General features: G+C 37.0%; 1 protein-coding gene and 1 long non-coding RNA gene across 2 annotated transcripts in view; one reads left to right on the top strand and one right to left on the bottom strand.

The window, feature by feature from the left end:
• Positions 1-1,531: 1,531 nt before the first annotated feature.
• On the bottom strand, positions 1,532-13,429 carry LOC141264885 (uncharacterized). The gene is made up of 2 exons (XR_012320017.1): positions 13,274-13,429; positions 1,532-2,070 (listed from the first exon to the last, which is right to left on the bottom strand). It is a non-coding gene; the product is annotated as an uncharacterized lncRNA (long non-coding RNA).
• Positions 12,866-14,134, top strand: part of SCIN (scinderin) — a 273,292-nt gene continuing 272,023 nt past the window's right edge. The window contains exon 1 of the mRNA XM_073677281.1: positions 12,866-13,170. Within this exon, the coding sequence (XP_073533382.1) occupies positions 12,978-13,170 (193 nt within the window). The 5' untranslated portion in view covers positions 12,866-12,977. The remainder of the gene's footprint in view (positions 13,171-14,134) is intronic.

The following is a 14,134-nucleotide window of genomic DNA, read 5'->3' as shown; positions in this document are numbered from 1 at the left end:
ACTGCCTGCCTGATATCTCTGCAGATGGATTAGTCCTCAGAAGGACTGTTAGCTGAGATGGATATGTGTCTCTAATATAGTTTGGCATACCTACACTAACTAGAAACAAGCAAATCTCTCCCTAGCTCAGCAGCAGCTCTCCCTACACTGTCTGATCCGGAGTGACTGTGACGAGCATGGCGGAGCCGGGTCTGATATAGACCCGATGACGCTGTGCGGCCAGCCAATCACTGTAATGCCACAACCAACATGGCTGCGGCATTACAATGAGTGGAAGGCAATCCCTGCATGTTGATTGGCTCTCTAAAGAGCGCCAAACATACAGGGAGGAGACCCGAGCTCCCGCCAAGCAACTCCGGAAATACTCACCGAGCGCCGAGCATCTCGTGTACTGAGATGCTCGGGCGAGTACCAAGTACTTGCGAGTATGCTCGCTCATCACTAATGATAATAGATAGATAATAGATAGATAGATGATAGATAATAGATAGATAATAGATAGATAATAGATAGATAGATGATAGATAGATATATAATAGATAAATAATTGATAATAGATGATAGATAGATAATAGATAGATAATAGATAGATAATAGATGATAGATAATAGATAGATAATAGATAGATAATAGATGATAGATAATAGATAGATAATAGATAGATAACAGCTAGATATTAGATATATAGATGATAGATAGATAAATAATATATAGATAGATAATAGACAGACATACTATATGGAGAAAAACATTTGGCCCCAAGTCTTAATTATAGAATTCTGGTTTCTCTCTCAGCCCCATTGTCCTCCGTGTATTACATCTGGCCATATTCTCCCTGGTATATAACATCTTATTCCATTGCTCCCGCTGTCTATCATCCGGCCCCCCATACCACCTGCCATTACTACCATGTGACAGATCGGCCGGTGGTGCAGAGCTCACTGATACCAGCGCGGTCCTGTAATAGGAGCCACCGGGGTAACAAGTCCGTCCATGACGTTTCTCCTCCTGAAACTTCCCCCATCACCTGTGAGTGATATTATTGAGAAGTGGAAGGAACCGCAGCAACTCAGCCACGAAGTGGAGACCCCGTAACGTTACAGAGCGGGGGGCCGAGTGCTGAGGAGCAGAGGGCAGAAAAGTCACCACCGCTCTGTTGAACCCATAACTGCACAGTCCAGACCTCCTGTTATCAGTGCAAACACTGCGCCCCCGCCGGGAGCTTCATGGCCGAGCAGCTGCACGCAGCCGTACATCACCAAGCACAATGCCGAGCGTCGGATGGAGTGGTGTAAACCCTTTCACCATTACCTGCATAAAGCAGACACAGACTGAAATAAGCATAACTCAGATAAAAGCCATAAATAGAAACTATAATATTACTTCAGTAATCCGCTGCTTGCAGGAGAGCAGATTACACTCATCAGTCATGTGAAAATTGTTAAGAAGAGATAGGCTGCGGAGGAACTGAGAAGCATGAGGCTGATTAATTTACAGCAACAAAAAGGCTAAAAATACAAAGGTCAACTCCTTAAATAGAAAGAAAGCTAAACTTTATATCTATGAGTAAGAGGAACATGGCGCCCAAGGTGTGATGGAATCAGTGCAGTAGCGAGTGGAGGCTGCGGGACCAGATACTGGCTGCTCTGATCGGTGGTGTTGTCGCTTTATTAGTTTATATGGGTTATGGCTGCTGACTGTGTCCACCATCTCCAGCTTCCAGTTGCCTCCAACATGTCACATTTGCAGAATTTGAAGAAATAGTGGGAACATCCAAATATCCGTTAAAACTACGATTTTTACCCCCAGCGTCATTCTCATCCTGCAAGGAAGCAGAGATATAAGGTGCTGTTTTCTGGAAATTATCATATTGCAGAGCTGCGCTCGCTCATCTTATCTTGGACAAGCAGGATAGAAGGAAACAATAAGTGGAGAATCCAAACTGCTGTAACAATCAGAAGTCTGGTTATTAGCTCCGACTGCTGATCGCGGGGCTGATAGATCTCAGGGAGAGCACTGGACGTATCAACGACTCCCGGGACTGTTCAGAGCGAATTCCCTGAAGTATACCTGCAACAAAACATTAGAGTTTATAGGTTTCCAATACAATCTGCTAATTGTACTATATGCATGGGAAAAATAAATATGAAATATTAAAAATAATAATAAATATTAAAGGCAACTGTTGTGTTGCCTGATTCATGCTGCTCAAATCACAGGCAGCGTGAATCAGATCCTGGCTTCATGCTTACAGCAAGGTACCTTTATGTCTGAAATGCTCTGGGGTTTTCAGAGAAAATGTACTTTAAAGATCCAGCCAAGGACCATAGCTGGAGACATGTCCATGATTGACAGATGTCTTCCATAGCAAGAGACCCGTCAATCAATTGGATCAGCACTGGTACTTATGTGAAAAAGAAACGACCAGCTCACCCACACTCCTAGGCGTCCGGAGGCGCAGAACACAAGGGACCAATTGCAATAGTAAAAAAAAAAAAAAGAGGATGTTCCAGCTTCCATAAAGTGCAAAAATATTTATTGGTTAAAAAAAGGATTCCATGAATAGGATAGCAACGCGTTTCAAATGCAAGCCTGTGTTCTTTATCAAAGCATTTGAAACGCGTTGCTATCCTATTCATGGAATCCTTTTTTTAACCAATAAATATTTTTGCACTTTATGGAAGCTGGAACATCCTCTTCGTCTTTTTTTTTATTTTTTTTACTGGTATTTATGGTCTCTGACCGGATTGCTACAATATATTCTTTCTGAAGCACTTCGGTATCTCAGAGAATGATATGCTCAGCTGAAATCATACAGCGATGATCTGATTCTTGAGAAAGTATGAATCGGGCTCTGGTTTCCCTTTACATGCGATTATTTTTTTATAAAAAATGTTTGCTTTTTTAAAAAAGTAATAAAATAAAAAAAAAATATGTATTGCATATTCCTGTAATTGTTATAAACACAAAATATGTAATATGTAAAAATAAATAAAGTAACAACGTGGAATGCAAACAACAAGAACAAAGGAATGCGGAGGACAAAAATGAGTCATATACATAAACGATGTGTCCACACACTGCCATTAATAGATACAGGTGCATCTCAGTAAATTAGAATATCATCAAAATTTCAGTTCTTCAATACAAAAAGTGAAACTCATACTGTATATTATATAGAGTCATTACACACAGAGTGATCTATTTCAAGTGTTTATTTCTGTTAATGTTGATGATTATGGCTTACAGCCAATGAAAACACGAAAGTCATTATCTCAGTAACTTACAATAATTAACAAAAAACACCTGCAAAGGCTTCCTAAGCATTTAAAAAGGTCCCTTAGTCTGTTTCTGTAGGCTCCACAATCATGGGGATGACTGCTGACCTGACAGATGTCCAGAAGGCAGTCACTGACACACTCCACAAGGTCCCAGAGTCTGGAGGAAGAGTGGAGAGGCCACAATCCAAGCTGCTGGAGGTCTAGTGTGAAGTTTCCACAATCAGTGATGGTTTGGGGAGCCATGTCATCTGCTGGTGTAGGTCCACTGTGTTTTATCAAGACCAAAGTCAGCGCAGCCGTCTACCAGGACATTTTACAGCACTTCATGCTTCCCTCTGCTGAGAAGCTTTTTGGAGATGGAAATGTCATTCTCCAGCAGGACCTGGCCCCTGTCCACACTGCCAGAAGTACCAATACCTGGTTTACACACAACAGTATCACTCTGCTTGATTGGCAGCAAACTCGCCTGACCTTAACCCCATAGAGAATCTATTATAGAGAATCTATGGGGTATTGTCAAGAAGAAGATGAGAGACCCCAGACCCAACAATGCAGACGAGCTGAAGGCTGCTATCAAAGCCACCTGGACTTCCATAACCCCTCAGCAGTGCCACAGGCTGATCCCTCCATGCCACATTGCCGCATTGATGCAGTAATTGATGCAAAAGGAGCCCCGACCAAGTATTGAGTGCATTTACTGAACATACATTTCAGTAGGACAACATTCGGATTTTAAAAACATTTTTCAAGCTGTTGTTATAAAGTATTCTAATTTACTGAGATAATGACTTTTGTGTTTTCATTGGCTGTAAGCCATAATCATCACCATTAACAGAAATAAACACTTGAAATAGATCACTCTGTGTGTAATGACTCTATATAATAGATCCCTCTGTGTGTAATGACTCTATATAATATAGGAGTTTCAGTTTTTGTATTGAAGAAATTAAATAAATTAATTTTTTAATGATATTCTAATTTAGTGAGATGCATCTGTACATGAACTCCAATATTGTTGTAAAAATTAAAAACGTAAGGTACTTAGCATTTTATGATCTAAGAGAGCAAGAGCCACCCAACCACGTCAAGGTGACCTTATAATATGGATGGTCCCTAACCACAATATGTCCTACCTTTCATCTCATGTGAATGAAGAGTGAGAAGGAAACCAGGCGTAGCTCGCAATTAAAACCTTGTGTGGGAAAGATGGATGGGGAAGGGTGTCAGGCCCTGGAGCCATGTTCATAAGGGATAATGATAATTTTCACGGTTTAAGTTGCCATATTCCATGACCCTTTTATTATGTTTGGACTTATTTAAAATTTGTCTTTGCAAGAAAAGAAAAGTCTTGGAGATACCGTCAGTGGGTAGAACCTCCTCGTGGGCAGTGCTACCAGCTGACCAATCACATAACCACAAGGTCAAGTTTAAGCTTCAGGTCTTGATGGAAGGGCTCAGATTGGGCATTGATCTAGTAAGTTTAACTTCTCTGGAAACAACGAACACCTGGGATATTTACTCCAGCCGACATGTAATCATGCACGCTCTGCTTAGTCATACAAACTAGATTATTCAGAAGGGAGAGGGACTTCTGCCATGATATCCCTAATTTTCTGGATTCTTTTATGTTTCAAATTGCAGTACAAAAAGTAAAAGGATAAATAGAAAATCTAGAATAGTTTCCTTTTATATTTCTCGGTGTCATTCATTTTTTTTCCATGATGTTTAGACCATGTCTCTGTTTTGGAGAAACTGACCCATGACTGCAATAGACACAAAGATCCACCCATTTTAATAGCCGACACCCCACTTTATGGCACATCAACCATGACAATAAAGACAGTCCAGTTACTTAAGGGGCTCCTGTTTCCCCATAAGACATTTTGGTTCAAGAAATGTGGAAGCACCAATCACAGGCCTGTTTGCACCTTGATTTATTTCTTTGTTTCTAAGTTTAGTTCTCTTTTACATTTCACCTTTGACCAGCACTTTACAGTTTATATAAGGGTGTAACCTACGGAAAAGAGTTGAGTTACATTGTAACTACATTACCTGGGTTCCCGCACAAGTATGCTGGAGAAAGATCGATCATTACCCATCATTAGCCCCTGTAAAAATATCATCAATCAGCCGACAAACGAGAAAAGCGCACGAACGTCGGCTGAATAGATCCCTAATCAGGACCGCAAAGTCAATGTCATGGGCAGCACATCTTCTGTAAGCAGGAGATGTGCCGCTGACAATATGCAAACTATAAGGCTCCCATTCTAGCAATAATTCTAAGTCTTGCAGATGGATTATAAATACCGGCAGATGGAGAATCCCTTTAAGTAGCCGTAGAATTTTGCAGAAGAAGAAAACTCATACATATATATAAATGCTATAATCTCACAACTTGACTCATCCCAATATACAGTAGTAACTTTCTATATCGCCCCCTGCAAATATCTCAGTGCAATGTGTACTCGCCAGGATCCCGGAGTTAGGTTTATACATATTTTCTCCATTGCGTACAGATACATTACCTAGCAACAAAGCCTCAAAATTCATTAACTGGAGCTACAAAATCTAAACCAGATCTCAAGAGGAAAAACAAATCCGATCTTTTACAGCTCCATAAACTCAGAAGACTTGTACTCTATGTGCACCCTGACTGTTCTGCTCCTTCCTCACGGCTCGGGGAAATAATAGAATCATCCTCCATAGCATTCTAAGATTGAGAGAATGTCTCTGTAATATAATGTATCTTATAAGAGCAATATGTTTCTTCATCCACTTATGAGCCATTTCTCATCCCCCGCCTCCTCATCTCATCATTCACAATGAAATACACTCTGAGTTTTCTCAAAACAAGATCTGATTACTGTTTCCTAATTACCGTAAGTCTATGCAGGTGGAAGAGGGAGAAAAGTGAAAGAAAAGCATTCACAGAGACATGGAGCCATGCTGCTGCTTTCTAGTAGGTGTTTATCTCACATCAAAGCTGCATTCACAGCTTCACTGTACTGGATATAATGCTATCCCTATTTCTGAATATTGGCTAAATAGAGATAAGGGGGTAGGAAGCATTCATGTCTATGTGAGCTGTATATTGGAGACATAATATCAGCTAGTTTCCACTCACCAGCTCAGAAACAACTGAAATTATCCTTACCACCATGTGATATTTCAGTTTTTCTTTTTTAATAAATTTACAAAAATTTCTACATTTCTGTTTTATTTTCAGTCAAGATGGGGTGCAGAGTGTACTTTAATGAGAAAAAAAAAGAACTTTTTAGATTTTACCAAATGGCTGCAGTGAAACAAAGAGTGAAAAATTTAAAGGGGTCTGAAAACTTTCTGTACCCACTGTAACCACTATAATACTGCCCCTATGTACAAGAATATAACTACTATAATACTGCCCCTATGTACAAGAATAGAACTACTATAATACTGCCCCTATGTACAAGAATATAGCTACTATAATACTGCTCCTATGTACAAGAATATAACTACTATAATACTGTTCCTATGTACAAGAATATAACTGCTATAATACTGCCCCCTATGTACAAGAATATAACTGCTATAATACTGCTCCCTATGTACAAGAATATAACTACTATAATACTGCTACCTATGTACAAGAATATAACTACTATAATACTGCCCCTATGTACAAGAATATAACTACTATAATACTACTCCTATGTACAAGAATATAACTACTATAATACTGCCCCTATGTACAAGAATATAACTGCTATAATACTGCTCCCTATGTACAAGAATATAACTACTATAATACTGCTCCCTATGTACAAGAATATAACTACTATAATACTGCCCCTATGTACAAGAATATAACTACTATAATACTACTCCTATGTACAAGAATATAACTACTATAATACTGCCCCCTATGTACAATAATATAACTACTATAATACTGCCCCTATGTACAAGAATATAACTACTATAATACTGCTCCCTATGTACAAGAATATAACTACTATAATACTGCTCCCTATGTACAAGAATATAACTACTATAATACTGCCCCTATGTACAAGAATATAGCTACTATAATACTGCCCCTATGTACAAGAATATAACTGCTATAATACTGCCCCCAATGTACAAGAATATAACTACTATAATACTGCTCCTATGTACAAGAATATAACTACTATAATACTGCCCCTATGTACAAGAATATAACTACTATAATACTGCCCCTATGTACAAGAATAGAACTACTATAATACTGCCCCTATGTACAAGAATATAGCTACTATAATACTGCTCCTATGTACAAGAATATAACTACTATAATACTGTTCCTATGTACAAGAATATAACTGCTATAATACTGCCCCCTATGTACAAGAATATAACTGCTATAATACTGCTCCCTATGTACAAGAATATAACTACTATAATACTGCTCCCTATGTACAAGAATATAACTACTATAATACTGCCCCTATGTACAAGAATATAACTACTATAATACTACTCCTATGTACAAGAATATAACTACTATAATACTGCCCCTATGTACAAGAATATAACTGCTATAATACTGCTCCCTATGTACAAGAATATAACTACTATAATACTGCTCCCTATGTACAAGAATATAACTACTATAATACTGCCCCTATGTACAAGAATATAACTACTATAATACTACTCCTATGTACAAGAATATAACTACTATAATACTGCCCCCTATGTACAATAATATAACTACTATAATACTGCCCCTATGTACAAGAATATAACTACTATAATACTGCTCCCTATGTACAAGAATATAACTACTATAATACTGCTCCCTATGTACAAGAATATAACTACTATAATACTGCCCCTATGTACAAGAATATAGCTACTATAATACTGCCCCTATGTACAAGAATATAACTGCTATAATACTGCCCCCAATGTACAAGAATATAACTACTATAATACTGCTCCTATGTACAAGAATATAACTACTATAATACTGCCCCTATGTACAAGAATATAACTACTATAATACTGCCCCTATGTACAAGAATATAACTACTTTAATACTGCCCCTATGTACAAGAATATAACTATTATAATACTACTCCTATGTACAAGAATATAACTACTATAATACTGCCCCCTATGTACAAGAATATAACCACTATAATACTGCCCCCTATGTGCAAGAATATAACTATTATAATACTACTCCTATGTACAAGTATATAACTACTATAATACTGCTCCTATGTACAAGAATATAACTACTATAATACTGCCCCCTATGTACAAGAATATAACTACTATAATACTGCCCCTATGTACAAGAATATAACTATTATAATACTGCTCCTATGTACAAGAATATAACTACTATAATACGGCTCCTATGTACAAGAATATAACTACTATAATACTGCCCCTATGTACAAGAATATAGCTACTATAATACTGCCCCTATGTACAAGAATATAACTACTATAATACTGCCCCTATGTACAAGAATATAACTACTATAATACTGCTCCCTATGTACAAGAATATAACTACTATAATACTGCCCCTATGTACAAGAATATAGCTACTATAATACTGCCCCTACGTACAAGAATATAACTGCTATAATACTGCCCCCTATGTACAAGAATATAACTACTATAATACTGCTCCTATGTACAAGAATATAACTACTATAATACTGCCCCTATGTACAAGAATATAACTACTATAATACTGCCCCTATGTACAAGAATATAACTACTATAATACTGCCCCTATGTACAAGAATATAACTATTATAATACTACTGCTATGTACAAGAATATAACTACTATAATACTGCCCCCTATGTACAAGAATATAACCACTATAATACTGCCCCCTATGTGCAAGAATATAACTATTATAATACTACTCCTATGTACAAGTATATAACTACTATAATACTGCTCCTATGTACAAGAATATAACTACTATAATACTGCCCCCTATGTACAAGAATATAACTGCTATAATGCTGCCCCCTATGTACAAGAATATAACTACTATAATACTGCCCCTATGTACAAGAATATAGCTACTATAATACTGCCCCTATGTACAAGAATATAACTACTATAATACTGCCCCTATGTACAAGAATATAACTACTATAATACTGCTCCCTATGTACAAGAATATAACTACTATAATACTGCCCCTATGTACAAGAATATAGCTACTATAATACTGCCCCTACGTACAAGAATATAACTGCTATAATACTGCCCCCTATGTACAAGAATATAACTACTATAATACTGCTCCTATGTACAAGAATATAACTACTATAATACTGCCCCTATGTACAAGAATATAACTACTATAATACTGCCCCTATGTACAAGAATATAACTACTATAATACTGCCCCTATGTACAAGAATATAACTATTATAATACTACTGCTATGTACAAGAATATAACTACTATAATACTGCCCCCTATGTACAAGAATATAACCACTATAATACTGCCCCCTATGTGCAAGAATATAACTATTATAATACTACTCCTATGTACAAGTATATAACTACTATAATACTGCTCCTATGTACAAGAATATAACTACTATAATACTGCCCCCTATGTACAAGAATATAACTGCTATAATGCTGCCCCCTATGTACAAGAATATAACTACTATAATACTGCCCCTATGTACAAAAATATAACTACTATAATACTGCTCCCTATGTACAAGAATATAACTACTATAATACTGCCCCTATGTACAAGAATATAGCTACTATAATACTGCCCCTATGTACAAGAATATAACTACTATAATACTGCCCCTATGTACAAGAATATAACTACTATAATACTGCTCCCTATGTACAAGAATATAACTACTATAATACTGCCCCTATGTAAAAGAATATAGCTACTATAATACTGCCCCTATGTACAAGAATATAACTGCTATAATACTGCACCCTATGTACAAGAATATAACCACTATAATACTGCCCCCTATGTGCAACAATATAACTATTATAATACTACTCCTATGTACAAGTATATAACTACTATAATACTGCTCCTATGTACAAGAATATAACTACTATAATACTGCCCCCTATGTACAAGAATATAACTACTATAATACTGCCCCTATGTACAAGAATATAACTATTATAATATTGCTCCTATGTACAAGAATATAACTACTATAATACTGCCCCTATGTACAAGAATATAACTACTATAATACTGCTCCTATGTACAAGAATATAACTACTATAATACTGCCCCCTATGTACAAGAATATAACTGCTATAATACTGCCCCCTATGTACAAGAATATAACTACTATAATAATGCCCCTATGTACAAGAATATAACTACTATATACTGCTCCTATGTACAAGAATATAACTACTATAATACTGCCCCCTATGTACAAGAATATAACTACTATAATACTGCCCCCTATGTACAGGAATATAACTACTATAATACTGCCCATATGTACAAGAATATAACTACTATAATACTGCCCCCTATGTACAGGAATATAACTACTATAATACTGCTCCTATGAACAAGAAGATAACTATTATAATACTGCTCTTATGTACAAGAATATAACTACTATAATACTGCTCCTATGTACAAGAATATTACTACTATAATACTGCTCCTATGAACAAGAATATAACTATTATAATACTGCTCTTATGTACAAGAATATAACTACTATAATACTGCTCCTATGAACAAGAATGTAACTATTATAATACTGCTCTTATGTACAAGAATATAACTACTATAATACTGCTCCTATGTACAAGAATATAACTACTATAATACTGCTCCTATGAACAAGAATATAACTATTATAATACTGCTCTTATGTACAAGAATATAACTACTATAATACTGCTCCTATGAACAAGAATATAACTATTATAATACTGCTCTTATGTACAAGAATATAATTACTATAATACTGCTCCTATGTACAAGAATATAGCTACTATAATACTGCCCCCTATGTACAAGAATATAACTACTATAATACTGCCCCTATGTACAAGAATATAACTAATATAATACTGCGCCCTATGTACAAGAATATAACTACTATAATACTGCTCCCTATGAACAAGAATATAACTACTATAATACTGCTCCTATGTACAAGAATATAACTATTATAATACTGCTCTTATGTACAAGAATATAACTACTATAATACTGCCCCTATATACAAGAATATAACTACTATAATACTGCCCCTATATACAAGAATATAACTACTATAATACTGCTCCTATGTACAAGAATATAACTACTATAATACTGCCCCCTATGTACAAGAATATAACTACTATAATACTGCCCCTATGTACAAGAATATAACTAATATAATACTGCGCCCTATGTACAAGAATATAACTACTATAATACTGCTCCCTATGAACAAGAATATAACTACTATAATACTGCCCCTATGTACAAGAATATAACTAATATAATACTGCGCCCTATGTACAAGAATATAACTACTATAATACTGCTCCCTATGAACAAGAATATAAGTACTATAATACTGCTCCTATGTACAAGAATATAACTATTATAATACTGCTCCCTATGTACAAGAATATAACGACTATAATACTGCTCCCTATGTACAAGAATATAACTACTATAATACTACCCCCTATGCACAAGAATATAACTACTATAATACTGCTCCTATGTACAAGAATATAACGACTATAATACTGCTCCCTATGTACAAGAATATAACTACTATAATACTACCCCCTATGCACAAGAATATAACGACTATAATACTGCTCCCTATGTACAAGAATATAACTACTATAATACTGCCCCTATGTACAAGAATATAACTACTATAATACTGCTCCTATGTACAAGAATATAACGACTATAATACTGCTCCCTATGTACAAGAATATAACGACTATAATACTGCCCCTATTTACAGGAATATAATACTATCATAGTGGAGCTTAGAAATCTATTTTCTGCTCACTGTTTTATTCTTCCTAATTTTGAAGCGAACTAATTATACAATATCTGTATCTTATTCTGTGATCTTGTTCCTCTTTGTGTTTCTTTTCCTCTTTTCACCCTTTCTTCTCTAATAATCTTTTCGATGTCCTGGGTCTCATTATATTATGTACAGTGGATACGTTTTTGCCTGGTCATGTGCACGGTTAGGTGGCATATCATGCGTGTAACCTATGCAGCAGCCATGTAATTAGGGGGTCCACTGTCATCCTAATAACAGCTTGCATGGTTCCTACTGTCCATTAGGTTGCACTTAGGGCTGATAAGGGGGTGCTTTATGATGAGCTTTTGGAAAGCCAGGGGTTTATAGACTCTTTTTTTGCACCGGGGCTAATAATATAAAAAAAAAGCCAATGTCTTGCAATGCATCACGTCTCCACCTAGAAAAATAATTTTCCGGCTATGAATAGTCATGTGCATGAATAGCTGCTCTGTAAGTCGTGTTTTCCCAGGCTGGGGACACTGTGCAGTGAACACACCTACTACAACTCTGAGCTCTGCCTTTTCCTGGTCCCACTGTATATCTGTGGGGCTGACTCTGCCAAGCAGCGCACAGCAGCTGCTCCAGAAGTTCTTCTCCCTTTCTTCGCCTCTCGCTGCATCCACTATGGTCCTCTACCACAAGGAGTTCACCAACGCTGGCCAAAAGTCTGGTCTCCAGATATGGCGAATTGAGAAAATGGACCTTGCCCCGGTCCCTGAAAACCTATACGGTAACTTCTACGTTGGAGACGCTTATCTGGTCCTTCACACCATAGTGAAGAATAACAGCAAGTTTTACGACCTGCACTTCTGGCTCGGTAGGTTCTGTCTGTCTTTATAGGATTTTGCTCCGGGCGATGGGTTGGATATTAATTTTAATGCACGACAGATGTAGCAGAGTGGAATCGGTAAACGACTCACCGGTGTAAAGAAGAGTCGAGATCTTGCAGTCAGCGACACATAGGGAGAGATAGGAGCATCTTTTTCATGAGTTATGCCAAATGACAAACTCATCTCTGCTTAGATCTGCACGCCATAGTGATCACCCGTGAAGGTGTAGGCGGCGGAGACAGGAACTTTATCATAGGGCATGTCCGAACTGGAGAGACGGCATAATGAGTTTCATCATGGGTCGCTGCAGCTTGAACCTGAATTATAGTTTTCATTATGTCGTGCTTAATAATAATAATAATAATCTTTATTTTTATATAGCGCTAACATATTCCGCAGCGCTTTACATACATCATCGTCGCTGTCCCCATCGGGGCTCACAATCTAGATTCCCTATCAGTATGTCTTTGGAGTGTGGGAGGAAACCGGGGAACCCGGAGGAAACCCACGCAAACACGGGGAGAGCATACAAACTCCTTGCAGATGTTGTCCTTGGTGGGATTTGAACCCAGGTCCCCAGCACTGCAAGGCTGCTTACTACATTGTAGTCTATTATTTCCCAGAAATATAACATTAGGATAATACGGACCATGATTTAAAGGGATTGTCCAGGATTAGAAACACAAGGCTTCTTTTTTTTTTTTCCAGAAATATTGTCCTCTCTGTGCACAGGTTGGGTCTGGTATTGCAGCTCATTTCCATTGAAAGAAATAAAGTTGAGCTGCAATACCAAAGACAACCTGAGAACATGTGTGGCGCTGTCTGTGTAATACGGGGCAGGACTAGTTCCCCCATCGAGAGAGACATTCTTTGTGTCCACTATCTAGATGATAACCCACACCTTTACTCAGAATTCCTTATTAGGGAGTATGAAATGTATTTTATAATCTG

This window comes from Phyllobates terribilis, unplaced genomic scaffold (genome assembly GCF_046119375.1).
Source record: "Phyllobates terribilis strain yellow unplaced genomic scaffold, ASM4611937v1 Scaffold_4__5_contigs__length_816908805, whole genome shotgun sequence".
In the NCBI taxonomy this organism is placed as follows: Eukaryota; Metazoa; Chordata; class Amphibia; order Anura; family Dendrobatidae; genus Phyllobates; species Phyllobates terribilis.
This window is presented reverse-complemented; position numbering and strand designations above follow the sequence as displayed.